This window comes from Piliocolobus tephrosceles, chromosome 9 (genome assembly GCF_002776525.5).
Source record: "Piliocolobus tephrosceles isolate RC106 chromosome 9, ASM277652v3, whole genome shotgun sequence".
Lineage (NCBI taxonomy): Eukaryota > Metazoa > Chordata > Mammalia > Primates > Cercopithecidae > Piliocolobus > Piliocolobus tephrosceles.
The window spans coordinates 41,173,574-41,190,477 of record NC_045442.1 but is presented as its reverse complement, the minus strand read 5'-3'; the positions used below and the strand labels follow the sequence as shown (position 1 = coordinate 41,190,477).

Genomic DNA, 16,904 nt, shown 5'->3' with positions numbered 1-16,904 from the left:
AGGCATGGTGGCTCACACCTGCAATCCCAGCACTTTGGGAGGCCGAGGCAGGTGGATCGCCTGAGGTCAGGAGTTCAAGACCAGCCTCGCCAACACAGCAAAAGCCCATCTCTACTAAAAATACAAAAAGTTAGCTGGGCATGGTGGCAGGAGCCTGTAATCCCAGCTACTCGGGAGGCTGAGGCAGGAGAATTGTCTGAACCCGGGAGGCGCAGGTGCAGTGAGCCGAGATCATGCCATTGTACTCCAGCCTAGGCAACAAGAGCGAACTCCATCTCAAAAAACAAAAAACAAAAATTAGTCAGGCATGGTGGCAGGTGCGTGTTATTCCAGCTACTGGGAGGCTGAGGCAAGAGAACTGCTTGAACCTGCAAAACAGATTGTCTAATAAGTCCTATTAGTAAATCTATAGCTCTTCCTCCTCATGTTGGTAAGAGGTTTTATTTGTAGAAGGTATATGATAAAATTCAACCAGATTTAGGTTGATATTCTCCCCCCCGGAATATATAGGTACACTGAGGAAAATACAAATATTTAAACTGTTTTACTTGCCTAAATGAGGCAAGTAAATTAAAATTAGTGTGGCAAGTAAAGTAAAAATTAGTGTGTGTTCTGGGTATTTTTCTTCCATGTATTTTAATCATGTAAGTAAATGCATGTATCACTTAATGAGCAGTTTTTAACACTGATGATGTCCATTTTATCAGTGTGTGTGTGTTTTTTTTTTTTTTTGAGATGGAGTTTCACTTTTTTGCCCAGGGTGGAGTAAAGTGGTGTGATCCTGGCTCACTGCAACCTCTGGCCCCCAGGTTCAAGTGCTTCTCCTGCCTCAGCTTCCCAAGTAGCTGGGATTACGGTAGAGATGGGGTTTTGCCATTTTGGCCAGGCTGGTCTTGAACTCCTGACCTTAGGTGATCCACCCACTTCAGTCTCCCAAAGTGCTAGGATTATAGGCATGAGCTACCACGCCCAGCCTTCTTTAAGGCACGGTCTCACTCTGTTGCCCAGGCTGAAGTGCAGTGGCATGATCACGGCTCATTGCAACCTCCACCTCCTGGGCTCAAGCGATCCTCCCACCTCAGCCTCCTGAGTAGCTGGGACTACAGGCATGCACCACCACACCCTGCTAATTTGCATTTTTTTTTAGAGATGGGGTTTCATCATGTTGCCCAGGCTGGTCTCGAACTCCTGAGCTCAAGCAATCTTCCCTCTATGCCTTGCAAAATGCTGGCATTACAGGCGTGAACCACTGTGCACGGCCAATGTGTTTTCGTCAGTGGTTACTGCTTTTCATGTTCTATCCAAGAAATCTTTGCCTATCTCAAGGTTTTGAAGATATTTTCCTATTTTTTCTGGAAGTTTTATAGATTTAGTGCTTATATTTATGTCTATGATCTATCTCAAATTTTATAAATAGTATGAGGTAAAGGTCAAGTTTCATCATTTTTCATATAGATATGCAGCTGGTAGAACAGCACCATTTGTTGAAAAGATTTTCCATTCTCAATTATGTTGATGCTCTTGTCAAAAATACAATCAACTGACTGGCCGGGTACGGTGACTCATGCCCTCATGCCTGTAATCCCAGCACTTTGGGAGGCCGAGGTGGGCTGATCACCTGAGGTCATGAGTTTGAGACCAGCCTGACCAACATGGAGAAACCCCATCTCTACTGAAAATACAAAAATTAGCCAGGCGTGGTGGCATATACCTGTAATCTCAGCTACTTGGGAGGCTGAGGCAAGAGAATCGCTTGAACCTGGGAGGCAGAGGTTGCAGTGAGCTGGGATCGCACCACTGCACTCCAGCCTGGGCGAGAGTGAGACCCCATCTCAGAAAAAAATTAAAAAAATTAAAAAGGCCAGGTGCAGTGGCACATGCCTGTAATCCCAGCACTTTGGGAAGCTGAGGTGGGAGGATCATTTGAGCTCAGGAGTTCGAGACTAATCTGGGCAACATAGTGAGACTCTATCTGTACGAAAAAATTTAAAAATTAGCTGGGCATTGGTGGCATATGCCTGTAATCCCAGCTACTTGGGAGGCTCAGGCATGAGAATTGCTTGAACTCAGGAGGAGGAGGTTGCAGTGAGCCAAGATCACGCCAGTGCACTCCAGCCTGGGCAACAGAGCAAGACTATTAAACAAACAAACAAAAAAGCCGGGTGTGTTGGTTCACATCTGTAATCCCAGCACTTTGGGAGGCCAAGGCAGGCAGATCACCAGGACAAGAGACTAAGACCATCCTGGCCAACATGGTGAAACCCTGTCTCTACTAAAAATACAAAAATTGGCTGGGCATGGTGGCACATGCCTGTAGTTACAGCTACTAGGGAGGCTAAGGCAGGAGAATCGCTTGATCCCAGGACGCAGAGGTTGCAGTGAGCCAAGACTGTGCCACTGCACTCCAGCCCGGCGACACAGTGAGACTCCATCTAAAAATAAAAAAAAAGAAAAGAAAAAAGGCCCAGAACAGTGGGTCATGCCTGTAATCCCAGCACTTTAGAAGGCTGAGGTGGGCGGATCACCTGAGGTCAGGAGTTCGAGACCAGCCTGGTCAACACGGTGAAACCCCGTCTCTACTAAAATAAATTAGCCAGGTGTGGTGGCAGGTGTCTGTAATCCCAGCTACTCAGGAGGCTGAGGCAGGAGAATTGCTTGAACCTGGGAGGCGGGGTTGCAGTAAGCCAAGATCGCGCCATTGCACTCCAGCCTGGGTGATAAGAGTGAAACTCCATCTCAAAAAAAAAAAAAAAATTAAACCAGTATAGTGGCTTGCACCCATAGTCCCAACTACTCAGGAAGCTGATGCAGGAAGATCACTTAAGCCCAAGAGGTCTAGGCTGCAGTGAGCTATGATCCTGCCACTACAGTCCAGCCTTGGTGACAATGCAAGACCCTGTCTCTAAATAAATAAATCAAAAGAAGAAAAACAGCCTACCAGGATTTGGGTTATGATTACATTGAGTCTATGAATCAGATTGGAGAGAACTAACATATTAATAATATCAAGTCTCCTAATGTATGAATATAGAATGCTTCTTCATTTATTTAAGTCTTCTTTCATTTTTCTTGGCTACTGTTTGCTCTCTTCTACTGTTTTTAGTTTTTTATGTAGAAGTCTTGCTTATCTTTGGTTAAACTCATTCCTAGTAATATTATGCTTTTGTTGCTATGGTAAATAGTTCTTTTAATTTTCTATTTTTTTGTTGCTATATATAGATATGCAATTGATTTTTGTATATTGACCTTACAATCTGTGACTGTGCTGAATTCACTTATTAGTTCCAGATTTTTGCAGGTGAAAGTAGATTCCTTAGGATTTTCTACATACGCAACCACGTATATCAGTGTATATATCACTTTAAACCATTTAAATTATGTGAACTGGCCGGGCGCGGTGGCTCAAGCCTGTAATCCCAGCACTTTGGGAGGCCGAGACGGGCGGATCACGAGGTCAGGAGATCGAGACCATCCTGGCTAACCCGGTGAAACCCCGTCTCTACTAAAACATACAAAAAAAACTAGCCGGGCGAGGTGGCGGGGCGCCTGGCCTGTAGTCCCAGCTACTCGGGAGGCTGAGGCAGGAGACTGGCGTAAACCCGGGAGGCGGAGCTTGCAGTGAGCTGAGATCCGGCCACTGCACTCCAGCCCGGGAGACAGAGCGAGACTCCGTCTCACAAAAATAAATAAATAAATAAATAAAATAAATAAATAAATAAATAAATAAATTATGTGAACTATATCTCGCCATCCCCCACTAGACTACATCAGGCATGAATAACTTAACATATTAGCTTATACAAATATTTAATCTACAACTTTATCTGTTGTTCGCTGAATGGAAAAGGAAAGATTTCTTCATTTTTCAATTCCTCAGTAAATTATCTAGAGTTGAAAAAGAGCATTTGCTGTTAAAGGCAGAATGATCAACTCACCAATCTCTAATGAATTCACAGCTGTTGGTAACTTCGTCTAGTTTTTTAGTATGATTTTCTGTATCATAATCAATTTTTGAATAATTAAGGATTAGGCAATAAATGGGGACTTAACATATTGGCAAGAAACTGCATAGGAAACATTGTAACCTACTGGGTACCTCAAACTGGAAATTTAATTTCTAAATAATTTCACATTATTTTCATTGAAAAAGATTTCTAAATTTTGACCCTTAATATATTTTTTAAACCTCAAAACCATGGTATCTTATTCCAATTTTAAAATTCTAGGCTCAGTAAGAAAAAGAAAAGAAAATTATAGGCTGTGCATGTGAATCCCAGCACTTTGGGGGGCTAAACTGGATTGCTTGAGGCCAGGAGTTTGAGATCCATCTCGGCAATACAGTGAGACCCTATCTCTGTAAAAAATTGTTCTTGAAGCTAATTATTTGTACTCACCCAAACACTGTATCATAATATAAAAAATCATTAAAACTTTTTATAATAGAGATGGGGTCTCACAATGCTACTCAGGCTGGTCTTAAACTCCTAGGCTCAAGTGATCCTCCTGCTTTGGCTTCCCAAAAAAACAGAATATTTAGCTGAATCCTAGCATGAGATCAGGTAAAATCTGGCTAACAGTATTTCCTAGTAGAAAGTCACCTGAGTCCACCAACCACCTAGGAGTCACAATAGATAGGCCAAGCCCACCTGAACATTAGAAGACATTAATTATTGTTCTCAACCTAAACAGTATGGTGCAAGTCATATATATACAATTATAGCTAATGAATCTTTGATAATATGTTTGGAAAAGTTCAAACAATGGTAACTAGGAAAAGACTCTGACAGTACAGTTCTGTCAAAAGGATTTTTTTTTTTTTTTTTTTGAGATGGAGTTTCGCTCTTGTTTCCTAGGCTGGAGTGCAATGGCATGATATTGGCCCACAACAACCTCCACTTCCCGGGTTCAAGCGGTTCTCCTGCCACAGCCTCCTGAGTAGCTGGGATTACAGACGCATGCCACCACACCTGGGTAATTTTGTATTTTTAGTAGAGACGGAATTTCTCCATGTTGGTCAGACTGGTCTCGAACTCCCGACCTCAGGTGTTCCGCCCACCCTGGCCTCCCAAAGTGCTGGGATTACAGGCGGGAGCCACCATGCCAAGCCCCAAAAGATTTTTTCTTCAAAAAGTTCTATCGCATTGTTGATCTTATTCATAAAACAACTGCTCCAAAAAACTTATTTACTTAATCACCAAATTGCCAGTAGAATTTCAAAAATACTTCCCTAACAGAGGAAAAAAATTAAAAATGTAAAACGTGTCATTCAATTATATTCCATCATTTGACTTTAGAAAACATATATGAAATTCAGTTTTAAGGGAGGAACATCATGTGGTGGCTCACAGGCACTTTAGGGACTACTTTCCTCTAGCAAGAATACCTCTGCTGCCATAAGAGTTTGGACTTTTGATTTCCTGGTTAACCACTGGTCAATCAGGAGGATTCTGAGATTGTAATCTTTACTGTGGCTTAAGAAAAAGAGGGTGTCTTCACTTGCTTATATGAGCCAGATAGGTTGGGCTGACACTTTGGGAGTTTGAGTTAGAATAAAGTCAGGTTAAGACAGGTTATTATTCTATTTTATTTATGATAATAAAATTATATTTGTTTTTTAAAATGTCCTCACCTTTTGGAGATATTGCCTCAAAATAATCTAGGGTGGAAGGAGGATGACTGAAGAGGGATGGATAAAAAAGACTGGCCATGTATCAACGGTTGAAGCTTGGTGTTGCTTTATTATACTATTCTCTACTTTTGTAATCATGCTTGATAAAATGTTTAAAAGCATTTTATTCACAATTTCAAATCTTTTCAGATTCTAATCACTATTGAAAATTCAGTGTATAATAGTAAAATCTGTATGGTGACTCACCGGACATTTTCTGGTCTGAGTTTATCGAGAACCATCTCTATTAAGTCAGGTCTAAATTCTTCCAGTAAATATTCTGCTGTGAGCACTTCTTCTAGGGGATAATACTTTTAAAAAGGAAAATATAAATAAATATACATAGCTACTACATAGTTTATTAAAGCAGATATATAATACATTAAATTCATTACTGTACACCCTTTCTCCCTTCAATTAAATTTTACTCCATTGGAAAAATTTTCGAGGCCCTAAATCATTTTCTCTTTCCTACCACATTGTTAAGCAGTTTCATATTGTTTGATGATTCTGCCAAATATACTGTTAATCTCCAAACATACTTCCATTATAGAGAGCAAAATCACCTTTCAGGGAAAACCATGAATATTTCTGGTCAAAAATTGAGAACTTGTTAATGAAGAAAATTCGGTAATAAAATGCTGACACCTACAGGATTTTTTAATATAAAGTACACACATTTTTATGAACAGAATTTCCTAAATTTCTATGAAACAAACTAGACAAACATTTGGGAAACTGTTGTGGGAAAAAAAACGGCTCATATTTTTGACCAGTGTAGAAAAACAATGCAGAAGATGCTTTTTGGTAAGAGCAACTTCCAATATTGGTAAGAGCAGCTCCCACACTGACTGATTCATTCATCCAATAAATATTTAATGAACATCTGCTCTGTGCCAGGCACTGTTCCACGCACTATGGATAAAACAGTAGGTAAGACACATGAAATCCTTTGTCCTCCAAGAAGTGCACAAACATTGTAATTGGGAGGGAGGCAGACAATGAACAAATATTGTAATTTTAGTGAGAGGTGCTATGAAAACAATAAAAAAGGGGGAGGGGCATTATTTTAGATTGGGAGGTCAGAGAAGGTCTGAGGAGAAGAAATCTGAGGGGAGACTCAAATGATAAGAATCTAGCCAGGCAAAGATCAGATAGAAGAGTGTTTCATGTAGAGAAAATAGCAATGGGGGAGGAATAAACTTAATGTCTGAAAATTAGAGAGCCAGTACAGTTGGAGTGGAATGCAAATAGGAGAGGTGGGCTGGACAGTAGTATGGAAGATGGCCAGATAGGCTGGGGCCACATCAGCTTGTAGGCCAAGGAAAATTGTGCATTTTATGCCAACTCTGTTGGGAAACCACTGAAGGAATTTAAACAGAGGAGTGAAACATTCAGATTTTAGTTTTCAAAAGATCACGAGGCTGGAAAAATATACTACAATGGGGACCAAGAGGAAAATAGGGATCCCAGGTAAAAGACTATCATGGTAGCCCAAGCAAGAAATCATGATAGCTCAGACTAGGATGGTACCAATGGAAATTAAAAAAAAGTAAACGATCAATAGCTTTCACATAAGTAGCACTTGACATGCTGCAGAACTGAAATATATTTAAAGCCAATAAGTAAAATGCATATTTAATAAAAACATTACAGAAAATAAATTTCAGGATGAAAATTAAGATTTTAAACATATCCTGACATCAACCTTTGCCCTGTTGCTACAAAGTTTAAAGTTTTATACCTCAGCTTCAATTTTAATAATTCACTTATTATTGAAAATCATATATGCAAGATTGCTGAAATACTCTACACAGCAATGTATACAGTAAAATAACAACAAACTTACATGCAATATTCCTGCAATCTTAGATGTATAGCCCCGTGGCCTCTCTTTGTCTTTAAACCTAAAAGCAACAGCATTCAAGTCCTAAAATAGAAAATTAATCCAATTAGATACGTCCACCCTTATTTAGAAACTTTTTTTTTTAAGTGCTTGGCTTGCACTATAAGCTTGCTACTCCATAAATACTCCATAAATACTTTATCACACTTTCTGAAAAAATGGCTATGCTTGATTTAGAAATGCATAGAGTATTTAAAAAATTTCTTAATGTGTATAAAAATTTAATCGATCAACCTAGGCTTAAAACCAAAAACAAAATAGGTAAACAATTTTCAATGAAAATAACAAATACAGGATATGGCTCTATAGCCTAAGTTGTTGAAACTAGTAGCCAAAGAATTTAGAAAAACTGTGTGAAAGAACCTTGTGAGATCCAACAATTCCACCATAGATGATTTTGGTGACTCATTCAGAGAACAGCACCCAGATTAGGAGTTACTGTCATAATTTTTGGAAGCAGAAATTATACCTTTAAGCTTTTATCTAGTTAAAAAGGATGTTTCTTATACTAAAATACATTTGAGAATCTCGATAGGCTTTAAAGCACATATTTTTAAAAACCTATTTTAAAAAGGCTTTTAAAAATTTGAAAGACAAACACCATTTGTTTTATGCAAAAAAAAAAAAAAAAAAAAGCCAGGCTCTTCCCACACATACAATAATAAAATCACTTTTAATAACACAATCATACATAAACAATTCATTGCTTCTTTGAGAGTTTGCTACAGATTTAAAGATCTGAAAATGACAGAGCTCATGCAGCTTCAGGCAGGGAGTAACATAACCCCTGACAGATTCTAGCTCAAGAAACTGCTGATTTTCTTCTGAGCGATGGAAAAGCATTTGATTTCTTCCCTTTTCCATCCTAAAAAGGGCTACATGATGCCTTTCCCCTTAGTTGTGCCCCAAGTAGCAAATCAGACTAGTACAACGAAGCCTTAACTAATACTATTATACATTGCAAAATTTTAGAGTTCAATTAGGAAAAAAACTTTAAAAGTTTAACTGGGCCTCCTTAAATTTAAACTAATTCACATGTATTTGTTCTTGAAAAATAGATTCCTTAAGAAAAGTTTTGGTGAAACAAAAGTACCTTGCACTCTTGGAAAACCCATTCTTGAGGTCCTTCTGCACGTAACTTCTGAATGTATTGAAACATGTGCAAAATTATATCTTCAACATGTACTGGAAAAAAGGGGCACACTTAAAAACCATTCAGTCCTTGAATCCTTCAAAGCAGTGAGCTCACTCCTAAGGTAAAGTCAGGTAAGTGGAAGATGGTCCCTCTTAGAAAATGCAGTCCTCACCTCCCTGAGACTGGTTTTAGGTGTCCCACACACATGGCCCTCTGGGCTCAGGGATATGTCACAGAAAGGGTGTTGGGGCAGTAAATGAGCAAATAAAAAGCCAAGTCCACATTTAACAAGTGCAACATGATCAGTTGTTAAGGGGAGAAGAATCGTCCATGAAACAAAGGCCAAGTTACATATGAAAAATACAATGGATAAGTTGTATGAATTAAAGTGTTATAGCTTTCAACATAAAACAGATCCACAGCAAGAAGAAGTTAAAAAACATCATAGAAAGTAAATTTTCATTCAAAAGTAAAAAGGTGAATCAATACTTACATAATCCTTCCTCGGTCAAGTCCACATTAATGATAAAAAACATAAAACCTCGGGCTCCTTCCTTCTGCCCACCAACAAGAGTATTAACCCAGCCTGCAACATTCAAAGGAAATCAACATGATTGATTACATATGTGGCTTCTTTGAAGCTAAGAAAAAATTTTTAAATTCATACTGTATATTCCTGAGACATGAGAATGAACCTCTTGCAAAAAAGACGGGGGAAAAAAATCAGTTCAGAAAAACAGTTTCAGATAGTGCAGAAGTGGGGTCTTTCCTGAAGATTCCTCACATCAATTCCCAGTCAAGAGTAGACTACTGGCTGGGCACGGTGGCTCATGCCTGTAATCCCAGCACTTTGGGAGGCCAAGGTGGGCGATTGCTTGAGACCAGGAGTTTGAGACTAGCCTGGGCAAAATGGCGAAACCCCATCTCTATCTAAAAAAGAAAAAAAAAAAAAAAAGACAACAGCATGCCAATAACCACCATCTCACTCACTAACCCAAAATGGTCACATCTAAGAATGTTCATTCACAGGACAATATTCAGGAGAAAATGAGAGCCAGAGTGAAAAGATGTGGTGCCCAGAAGACTTACCCTTTGATTTAAGTTCTGATAACAGACTTCCAGGACCTTCATGTCCAATGAGATGACCAAGATAATGACCAGGATTTGATTTGTAGTATTTCTGAAGGTCAGGTATGGGAAATGTCACATAGAGATTCCTAATATCTTTAATGGGTACTATTTTGTAAAGTTGCTGGAGAAAACAAATCACAGAGATTAGCTATATACAACTCCTACTGAAGAAAATATTTCTAAACTATGAAGAATGATTTTCATGGAAGAATGCCAAATTTAAGAGCAAATCAACTGCCACAGAAAATGATACACTGACCACAAATAAATAATGACTCAGCACTCTCCTAGTGGAATTTCATTACAGTCGGTATATAGTCCATGTTTGACCCCCGAACCATGCAGCTAAATATTAATGGTTTTGAATGCTTATCTTCAGGTACAGGGTAACAGCTTCAACAGTTATTAAGACTACAGCTACTAAAAATACTTTTAGCATGTAAAGACCAGAACATATTGACATGTTTTTGGTGATTCATGATCCTAATAAATGTGAGATTGATTTTATTATCCTGACAAATACTTAAAACCACATGGGGGCTGGGTGCGGTGGCTCACACCTATAATCCCTGCACTTTGGGAGGCCAAAGGAGACAGATCACCTGAGGTCAGGAGTTCAACCTCAGCCTGGCCAACATGGTGAAACCCCATCTCTATTAAAAATACAAAAATTAGCCGGGCATGGTGGCATGCACCTATAGTTTCAGCTACTCAGGGGGCTGAGGCAGAAGAATTGCTTGAACCTGGGAAGCAGAGGTTGCAGGGAGCCGAGATCGCACCGCTGCACTCCAGCCTGGGCAACAGAGCGTAACTCCTTGTCAAAAAAACCAAAAACAGAAACAAACAAACAAACAAACAAAAAAACTACATAGGGGCTGGGTACAGTGGCTCACGCCTGTAATTCCAGCATTTTGGGAGGCTGAGACAGGTGGGTCACTTGAGATCAGGAGTTCAAGATCAGTCAAGGCAACACAGTGAAACCCTGTTTCTATTAAAAATACAAAAATTAGCCAGGTGTGGCAGTGTGTGCTTGTAGTCCCAACTACTCAGAAGGCTGAGGTGGGAGGATCAACTGAGCCAGGGAGGTTAAGGCTTCAGTGAGCCATGATCGCACCACTGCACTCCAGCCTGGGTGACAATGCAAAACTCTGTTTCAAAAAAAAAAAAAAAAGCATAAATAATGTAATCTCCAAAAATTTTCACCTGGTCTACGGTAAACTGGGTATATATTATGTCCACAAATTAAGAAGACAAAATACCAAAATTTATGTACTTACTTTAAGATGTTCTTCTTGGAAAGGGTGTTCAGGAAATTCTGGCAGTGGGACACTTTTGTTCTCAACTTCAGAAAATAACTTTACCACCAGATTAGTCAAGTCATCTAAAGATTCTACAAGAAAACAGACAAGGAAAACAGAACTTAAGTGAATCATAACATACAACAGGGAGAGCTTAAAATCTTAGGATCTCCTGAAAAGTCTCAGTACCACTGAAAGGAAAATGTGAAAATGATTACACCTCACACCTATCTCTCTCTATTTTAAAAAATTATTCACAAATATTATTCACAATATTATTTCACAAGTATAATAAAATTAAAACAAATATTAGAAACAATAATTAATTGCATTTGGAAAAATGACTATGATTATCAACAGGCATATATACTGAACTACTAGCAGAGTATGACATTCACCTTATACATAAAGAATTTCCTTCTATGGTATAAAATTATCTTTTGTGCCTTTAAATGTGAGCATTTGCATTTTATTTATAAAATATGCCTGTTTTTACTTCAATTTTTTGACATGTATGAAGGACTCCAACATGCACATTTTATATATGTGTGTGTGTATATATATGATATTAGCAAAATTCTACTTCTGGAAGTATAACAAGAAATGAGTTAGGTGTTTGAGAAGAGGGCACAGCAGTCATAGGATGGAATAAAGAACAGCTTGCTTTTTATTTTATACCTTTCTGTGTGGAATTAAATTTTTTCCATTTGTACAAATTACTATTATCCTAAAAAGAAAGGAGTATTAAAAAAAACCTATCTTTTTTTTTTTTTTTTTTTTTTTGAGGTAAGGTCTTGCTCTGTTGCACAGGCTAGAGTACAGTGGCACGATGCCAGCTAACTGCAACCTCCGCCTCCCAGGTTCAAGTGATTCTTGTGCCTCAGCCTCCCCAGTAGCTGGGATTACAGGTGTGCACCACCATGCCCTGTTAGTTTTTTGTATTTTTAATAGAGACAGGGTTTCATCATGTTGCCCAGGCTGGTCTCAAACTCCTGAGCTCAAGTGATCTGCCAATCTCAGCCTCCTGAAGTGCTGGATTTACAGATGTGAGCCACCGTCTCCGGCCAAAACCTATCTTTTTATAAACAAGATAACCTCTCATCTTGATTCTGTCTCCTCAAAAACAGGTTATTTATAAATGGTATAAACATTCATAACCTGTTACTATCAGTAAGCATTTGAATCAAATAAGAATCTTGCCTTGATATTCTATGACCCATTTGGAACTTTTCCATGAATTCTCGGGAGTACTAAATGACTATTTGAGAGCTGCCTTTATATGGTGTAAAATTCTCTTTTGTGCCTTTAAATGTAGGCATTTGCATTTTATTTATAAAATATACCTACTTTTGCCTCAATTTTTTGACATGGATGATGGACTCCAAAATGTCCAGAGCCAAATAAAAGGCAGACCAGTGGCTGCTTGTTGTATGACAAGTGAATTTAGGAATGCAGAGGGAATATTGTAGCAAGAGATGTCAGAGACATCTTTTTGCAGATGGGACATATGACTTGAAACAAGGTGAGCAGTTAATAAAGGTTTGTGGGCCTGCAGTGCTGGTGACAGCAACACCCTGAGCAAGGTTCTACCAGGTGAATCTTTCTTCTTGCATATTTCTACCCTAAAAGCATAAATTCACAGTGTCACTTTTTAAAGGTAAGGGAGCTAAACACTATAGCACAGTCTATCTACCCCACTAAACTGTGAGCTCCCCAGAGATCAGGGAACTGAGTCCCACTCACCTTCATATCACCAAGGTTTGGCAACCTTAGTGTCTGCACTTGATGATTACCTATGTGGCAAGTGTTCAGGCAGTTAGTGCTGCCACAGCTAGAGAAACAGCTTCAGGCAAGAAAAGAAAAACTTCTCTTTGTACCCTTGTGACAGAGATCCTTCCACATGGTTACTCTTCCTCTCTCCTCCAGCCAAAAGAAGGAGTGGATTATCTTTTAATCCTCTAAGAGATCCAGTTTCCTCCTCATACCTCTGTACTGTAAAGACATCTCTCTCAGGTTCAGCACAGGAAGTCAGTCACAATGGGAGAGTGATGTGTATGGATCAGGGAACTGAGACACTTTATTTTTTAGATGCTTATTCTGTCATTTCCACTAAACCAAGAACATTCTGAGGACAGGGCTCAGGTTTGATTCATCTATTGCTATTGTCACTTGCCCATTAAATGCTTACTGAAATCATGTGTTTAATCTCAAATACAACATAGATTTAAAACAAAAAACAAAACAAAACAAAAAAAACAGCTTAGGCACCTATTCCCAGGACTGGGTTCTAAACAGCAAGTGATATTTTAACATTCTAAACCCACCTACCTGAAGCAAGCACATAGCATTACAGAGTATGCTTTTTTTTAATTGTCCTCTCTCCCTGAACCCATTTTACATCCTGGTTCTTGCTACCAACTTAAAAAATAGTTTATTTTCTAACTATAAAAGTCACATTTGCCAACAGTAGAAAACTTAGAAACAAAAGCTAAATTATGGTAACAAAAGTTACCATAATTTCATTATTATAAAGATGCTAGAGTGGCTACCACCATTTATGGAGCATTTGCTATGTGCCATACACCATGCTAAACACTTTTTATTATCTCAATTAAACCTCACAACAGGTACAAGGTACCACCCACCACTTTACAAATGTGAAAACTGAAGTTTGAAAAACTGAAGTAAGTTTGTTAGCTCACAGCCACACAGCTAAGTAAGTGGTATATTTGGAATGAAAAGCCAGGTTGTTGGACTGTGAAATGTGAGTTCTTAACTACTACACAACATTATCAAATTTCTAGCACATGCTTTTCCATTTTGTCTTTCACCTACACCATATATGGGATATTAGAGTTTTTAGTGTTTTTTGTTGTTGTTTGTTTGAGACAGAGTCTCACTCTGTTGCCCAAGCTGTAGTGCAGTGGCACAATCTTGGCTCACTGCAGGCTCCACCTCCCAGGTTCAGGCGATTCTCCTGCCTTAGCCTCCCAAGTAACTGGGATTACAGGTGCCTGCCACCATGCCTGGTTAATTTTTATATTTTTAGTAGAGATGGGGTTTCGCCATGTTGGCCGGACTGGTCTGAAACTCCTGACCACAAGTGATCCACCTGTCTCAGCCTTCCAAAGTGCTGGAAATACAGGTGTGGGCCATTGCGCCTGGCCCCTATTAGAGTTTTAAAAAATTTGGGGGGAGGGTTATGTCTTAGAATTTTTAATAAATCCCCAAATGGGACCATATAGCATATGTTTTTGTAAACAGCTTTTGTTTTCTCTTTAATATATTAAGAACACTAAAAAAATACAATATATTCTTATATATAATATACATGTATTAATTAAAAATGTTTTGTTATATTTATATATGCATATATAAGAATATATATTCATATATATGAGAATATATTAAGAATATCTTCTTCCCATGGTATTAAAATGCTGTCATAAAACTGTTTATTCATTCAATATACATTTACCTATGATGTGCCAAGCACCAAGCATGAGCCCAGGTATTAAGGATAAAGCAGTGAACAAAACAGTTTCTACTCTCAAGTAATTTACATTTTGCTAGGGTGGACAACAAAAACACACAAATATTTAATACCTGAAGTATTAATAAATACTATAAAGAAAAAGCAAGTAAGATGGAAAGCAGAATAAGAAATGCTATTTTTCTATAAGATATTCTATTTTACAATTATAAAATCAGTATTTAGCGAATTTCCTATTAACATTTAGATTGCTAAATTTTTACTAATATATACTATACTGACAGAAACATCTTTTTTTTTTTTTTTTTGAGACGGAGTCTTGCTGTGTCGCCCAGGCTGGAGTGCAGTGGCGCGATCTCGGCTCACTGCAAGCTCCGTCTCCCGGGTTCACGCCATTCTCCCGCCTCAGCCTCCGAGTAGCTGGGACTACAGGCGCCCGCCACCACGCCCGGCTAGTTTTTTGTATTTTTAGTAGAGACGGGGTTTCACCATGTTAGCCAGGATGGTCTTGATCTCCTGACCTCGTGATCCACCCCCCTCGGCCTCCCAAAGTGCTGGGATTACAGGCTTGAGCCACCGTGCCCGGCCCAGAAACATCCTTTTATATCTCCTATTTGAACTCTGATTATTTCCTGAAATTGCATTTTTAAAAGTAAAAATGCATATTTACTTTTAAGACTGATATTGTTAAACTGCCCTCCAGAAGACTAGAGCAACTGATACCACCATTACCAATACAAAAAAGCAACACCATCTGCAGTGGGTATTACTTAAAAACAGCAGGAAACAATGTTAGTAGTTAATTTGCATTTTAAAAATCAAACCGTTGTTTACATTCCAAATGGTCTCCCAAGTTTATCATCATCTGTTTTTTTTCTCCCCCAGGTTTTTGAATTGTTATAAGGTCAAATCTGCCAATCTTTGGCCTTTTTGTGTGTGTGTGTTTTTTTTTAACATGGGATCTCTCTCTGCCACCCAGGCTGGAGTGCAGTGGTGTGGTGATCACAGCCCACTGCAGCCTTTAACTACTGGGCTCAAGGGATCTTCCTCCTTCAGCCTCCCTAGCAGCTAGGACTATAGGTGCAGACTACCACATCCCGCTAATTTAGAAAAAAATTTTTTTGGTAGAGACAGGATCTTACTATGGTGCCCAGGCTGGGCTTGCCTTGCTTTTATATGCTTAGAGCACCGATTACTGTAGTAATTTGTATTTTTTTCAGATCTCCACTTAAATTTCTTTGGGGAACACAATGATTTAAACATAAAAATCCCCACCTACGTATTCTCTAACAAGTAGATCATTTTCAAAAGACTCTGAGCAAATATGCACCTCTATCTTATATCCATCTTCTAATACTGTGAAAAAGCCAATATGAAAAACTTACATTATCCAACTCTATAAAAAATTGTAAGGGTTCTTACCTCGACCTAAAACACAAACAGCCATTAAGTTGGATGAATAGTAAGTAGAATGGAATTTCAGTAGCTCTTGTCTTACATCAATGCCTTCTTGGTTTGGTCTAGTCTCCAGAGTATATTTGTTACCTGGAAGAGAAGAAAAGGCATTTTTTAGAAAAAGCAAAATATGTGGACTTTTAAAGTTTTGTAATTATCACTGATATTCCTTAAGATGAACTTTAAAAATAGAGTTCTAATACACATAACTCAAATTTATTTGAATGTTAAGTGAATAAACAGGATAACATAGTACAAACCAGAAACGTTTTAAACTATAGTCTTCTCTACGTAATTAGTGCAGTGGCGCGATCTCGGCTCACTGCAAGCTCCGCCTCCTGGGTTCTCGCCATTCTCCTGCCTCAGCCCCCTGAGTAGCTGGGACTACAGGCACCCGCCACCACGCCCCGCTAATGTAGAGATGGGGTTTCACTGCGTTAGCCAGGATGGTCTCGATCCTGACCTCGTTATCCGCCTGTCTCGGCTCCCAAAGTGCTGGGAGCCACTGTGCCCAGTCTTTTTTTTTTTTTTTTTTTTTTTTTGAGACAGAATTTCGCCTTTGTTGCCCAGGCTGGAGTGCAATGGCACGATCTTGGCTCACCCCAACCTCCACCTCCCAGGTTGAAGTGATTCTCCTGCCTCAGCCAATCTAGTAGCTGGGATTACAGGCATGCGCCACAACGCCTGTCTAATTTTGTATTTTTAGTAGAGACGGGGTTTCTCCATGTTGGTCAGGCTGGTCTTGAACTCCAGACCTCAGGTGATCCGCCTGCCTCGGCTTCCCAAAGTGCTGAGATTGCAGGCCTGAGCCACCGAGC

The 16,904-nt window shown here is 39.1% G+C and overlaps 1 protein-coding gene across 3 annotated transcripts in view; it reads right to left on the bottom strand.

Moving 5' to 3' along the window:
• The window catches only part of IDE (insulin degrading enzyme), a 118,663-nt gene that overhangs the window by 46,630 nt on the left and 55,129 nt on the right, over positions 1 to 16,904 (bottom strand). For all 3 annotated transcript variants that reach the window (XM_023226262.2, XM_023226264.2, XM_023226263.2), the window contains exons 5-11: positions 16,054 to 16,176; positions 11,118 to 11,230; positions 9,799 to 9,961; positions 9,203 to 9,295; positions 8,668 to 8,759; positions 7,518 to 7,598; positions 5,876 to 5,979 (exon numbers count right to left, since the gene is read on the bottom strand). In XM_023226262.2, the coding sequence (XP_023082030.1) occupies positions 5,876 to 5,979; positions 7,518 to 7,598; positions 8,668 to 8,759; positions 9,203 to 9,295; positions 9,799 to 9,961; positions 11,118 to 11,230; positions 16,054 to 16,176 (769 nt within the window). The remainder of the gene's footprint in view (positions 1 to 5,875; positions 5,980 to 7,517; positions 7,599 to 8,667; positions 8,760 to 9,202; positions 9,296 to 9,798; positions 9,962 to 11,117; positions 11,231 to 16,053; positions 16,177 to 16,904) is intronic.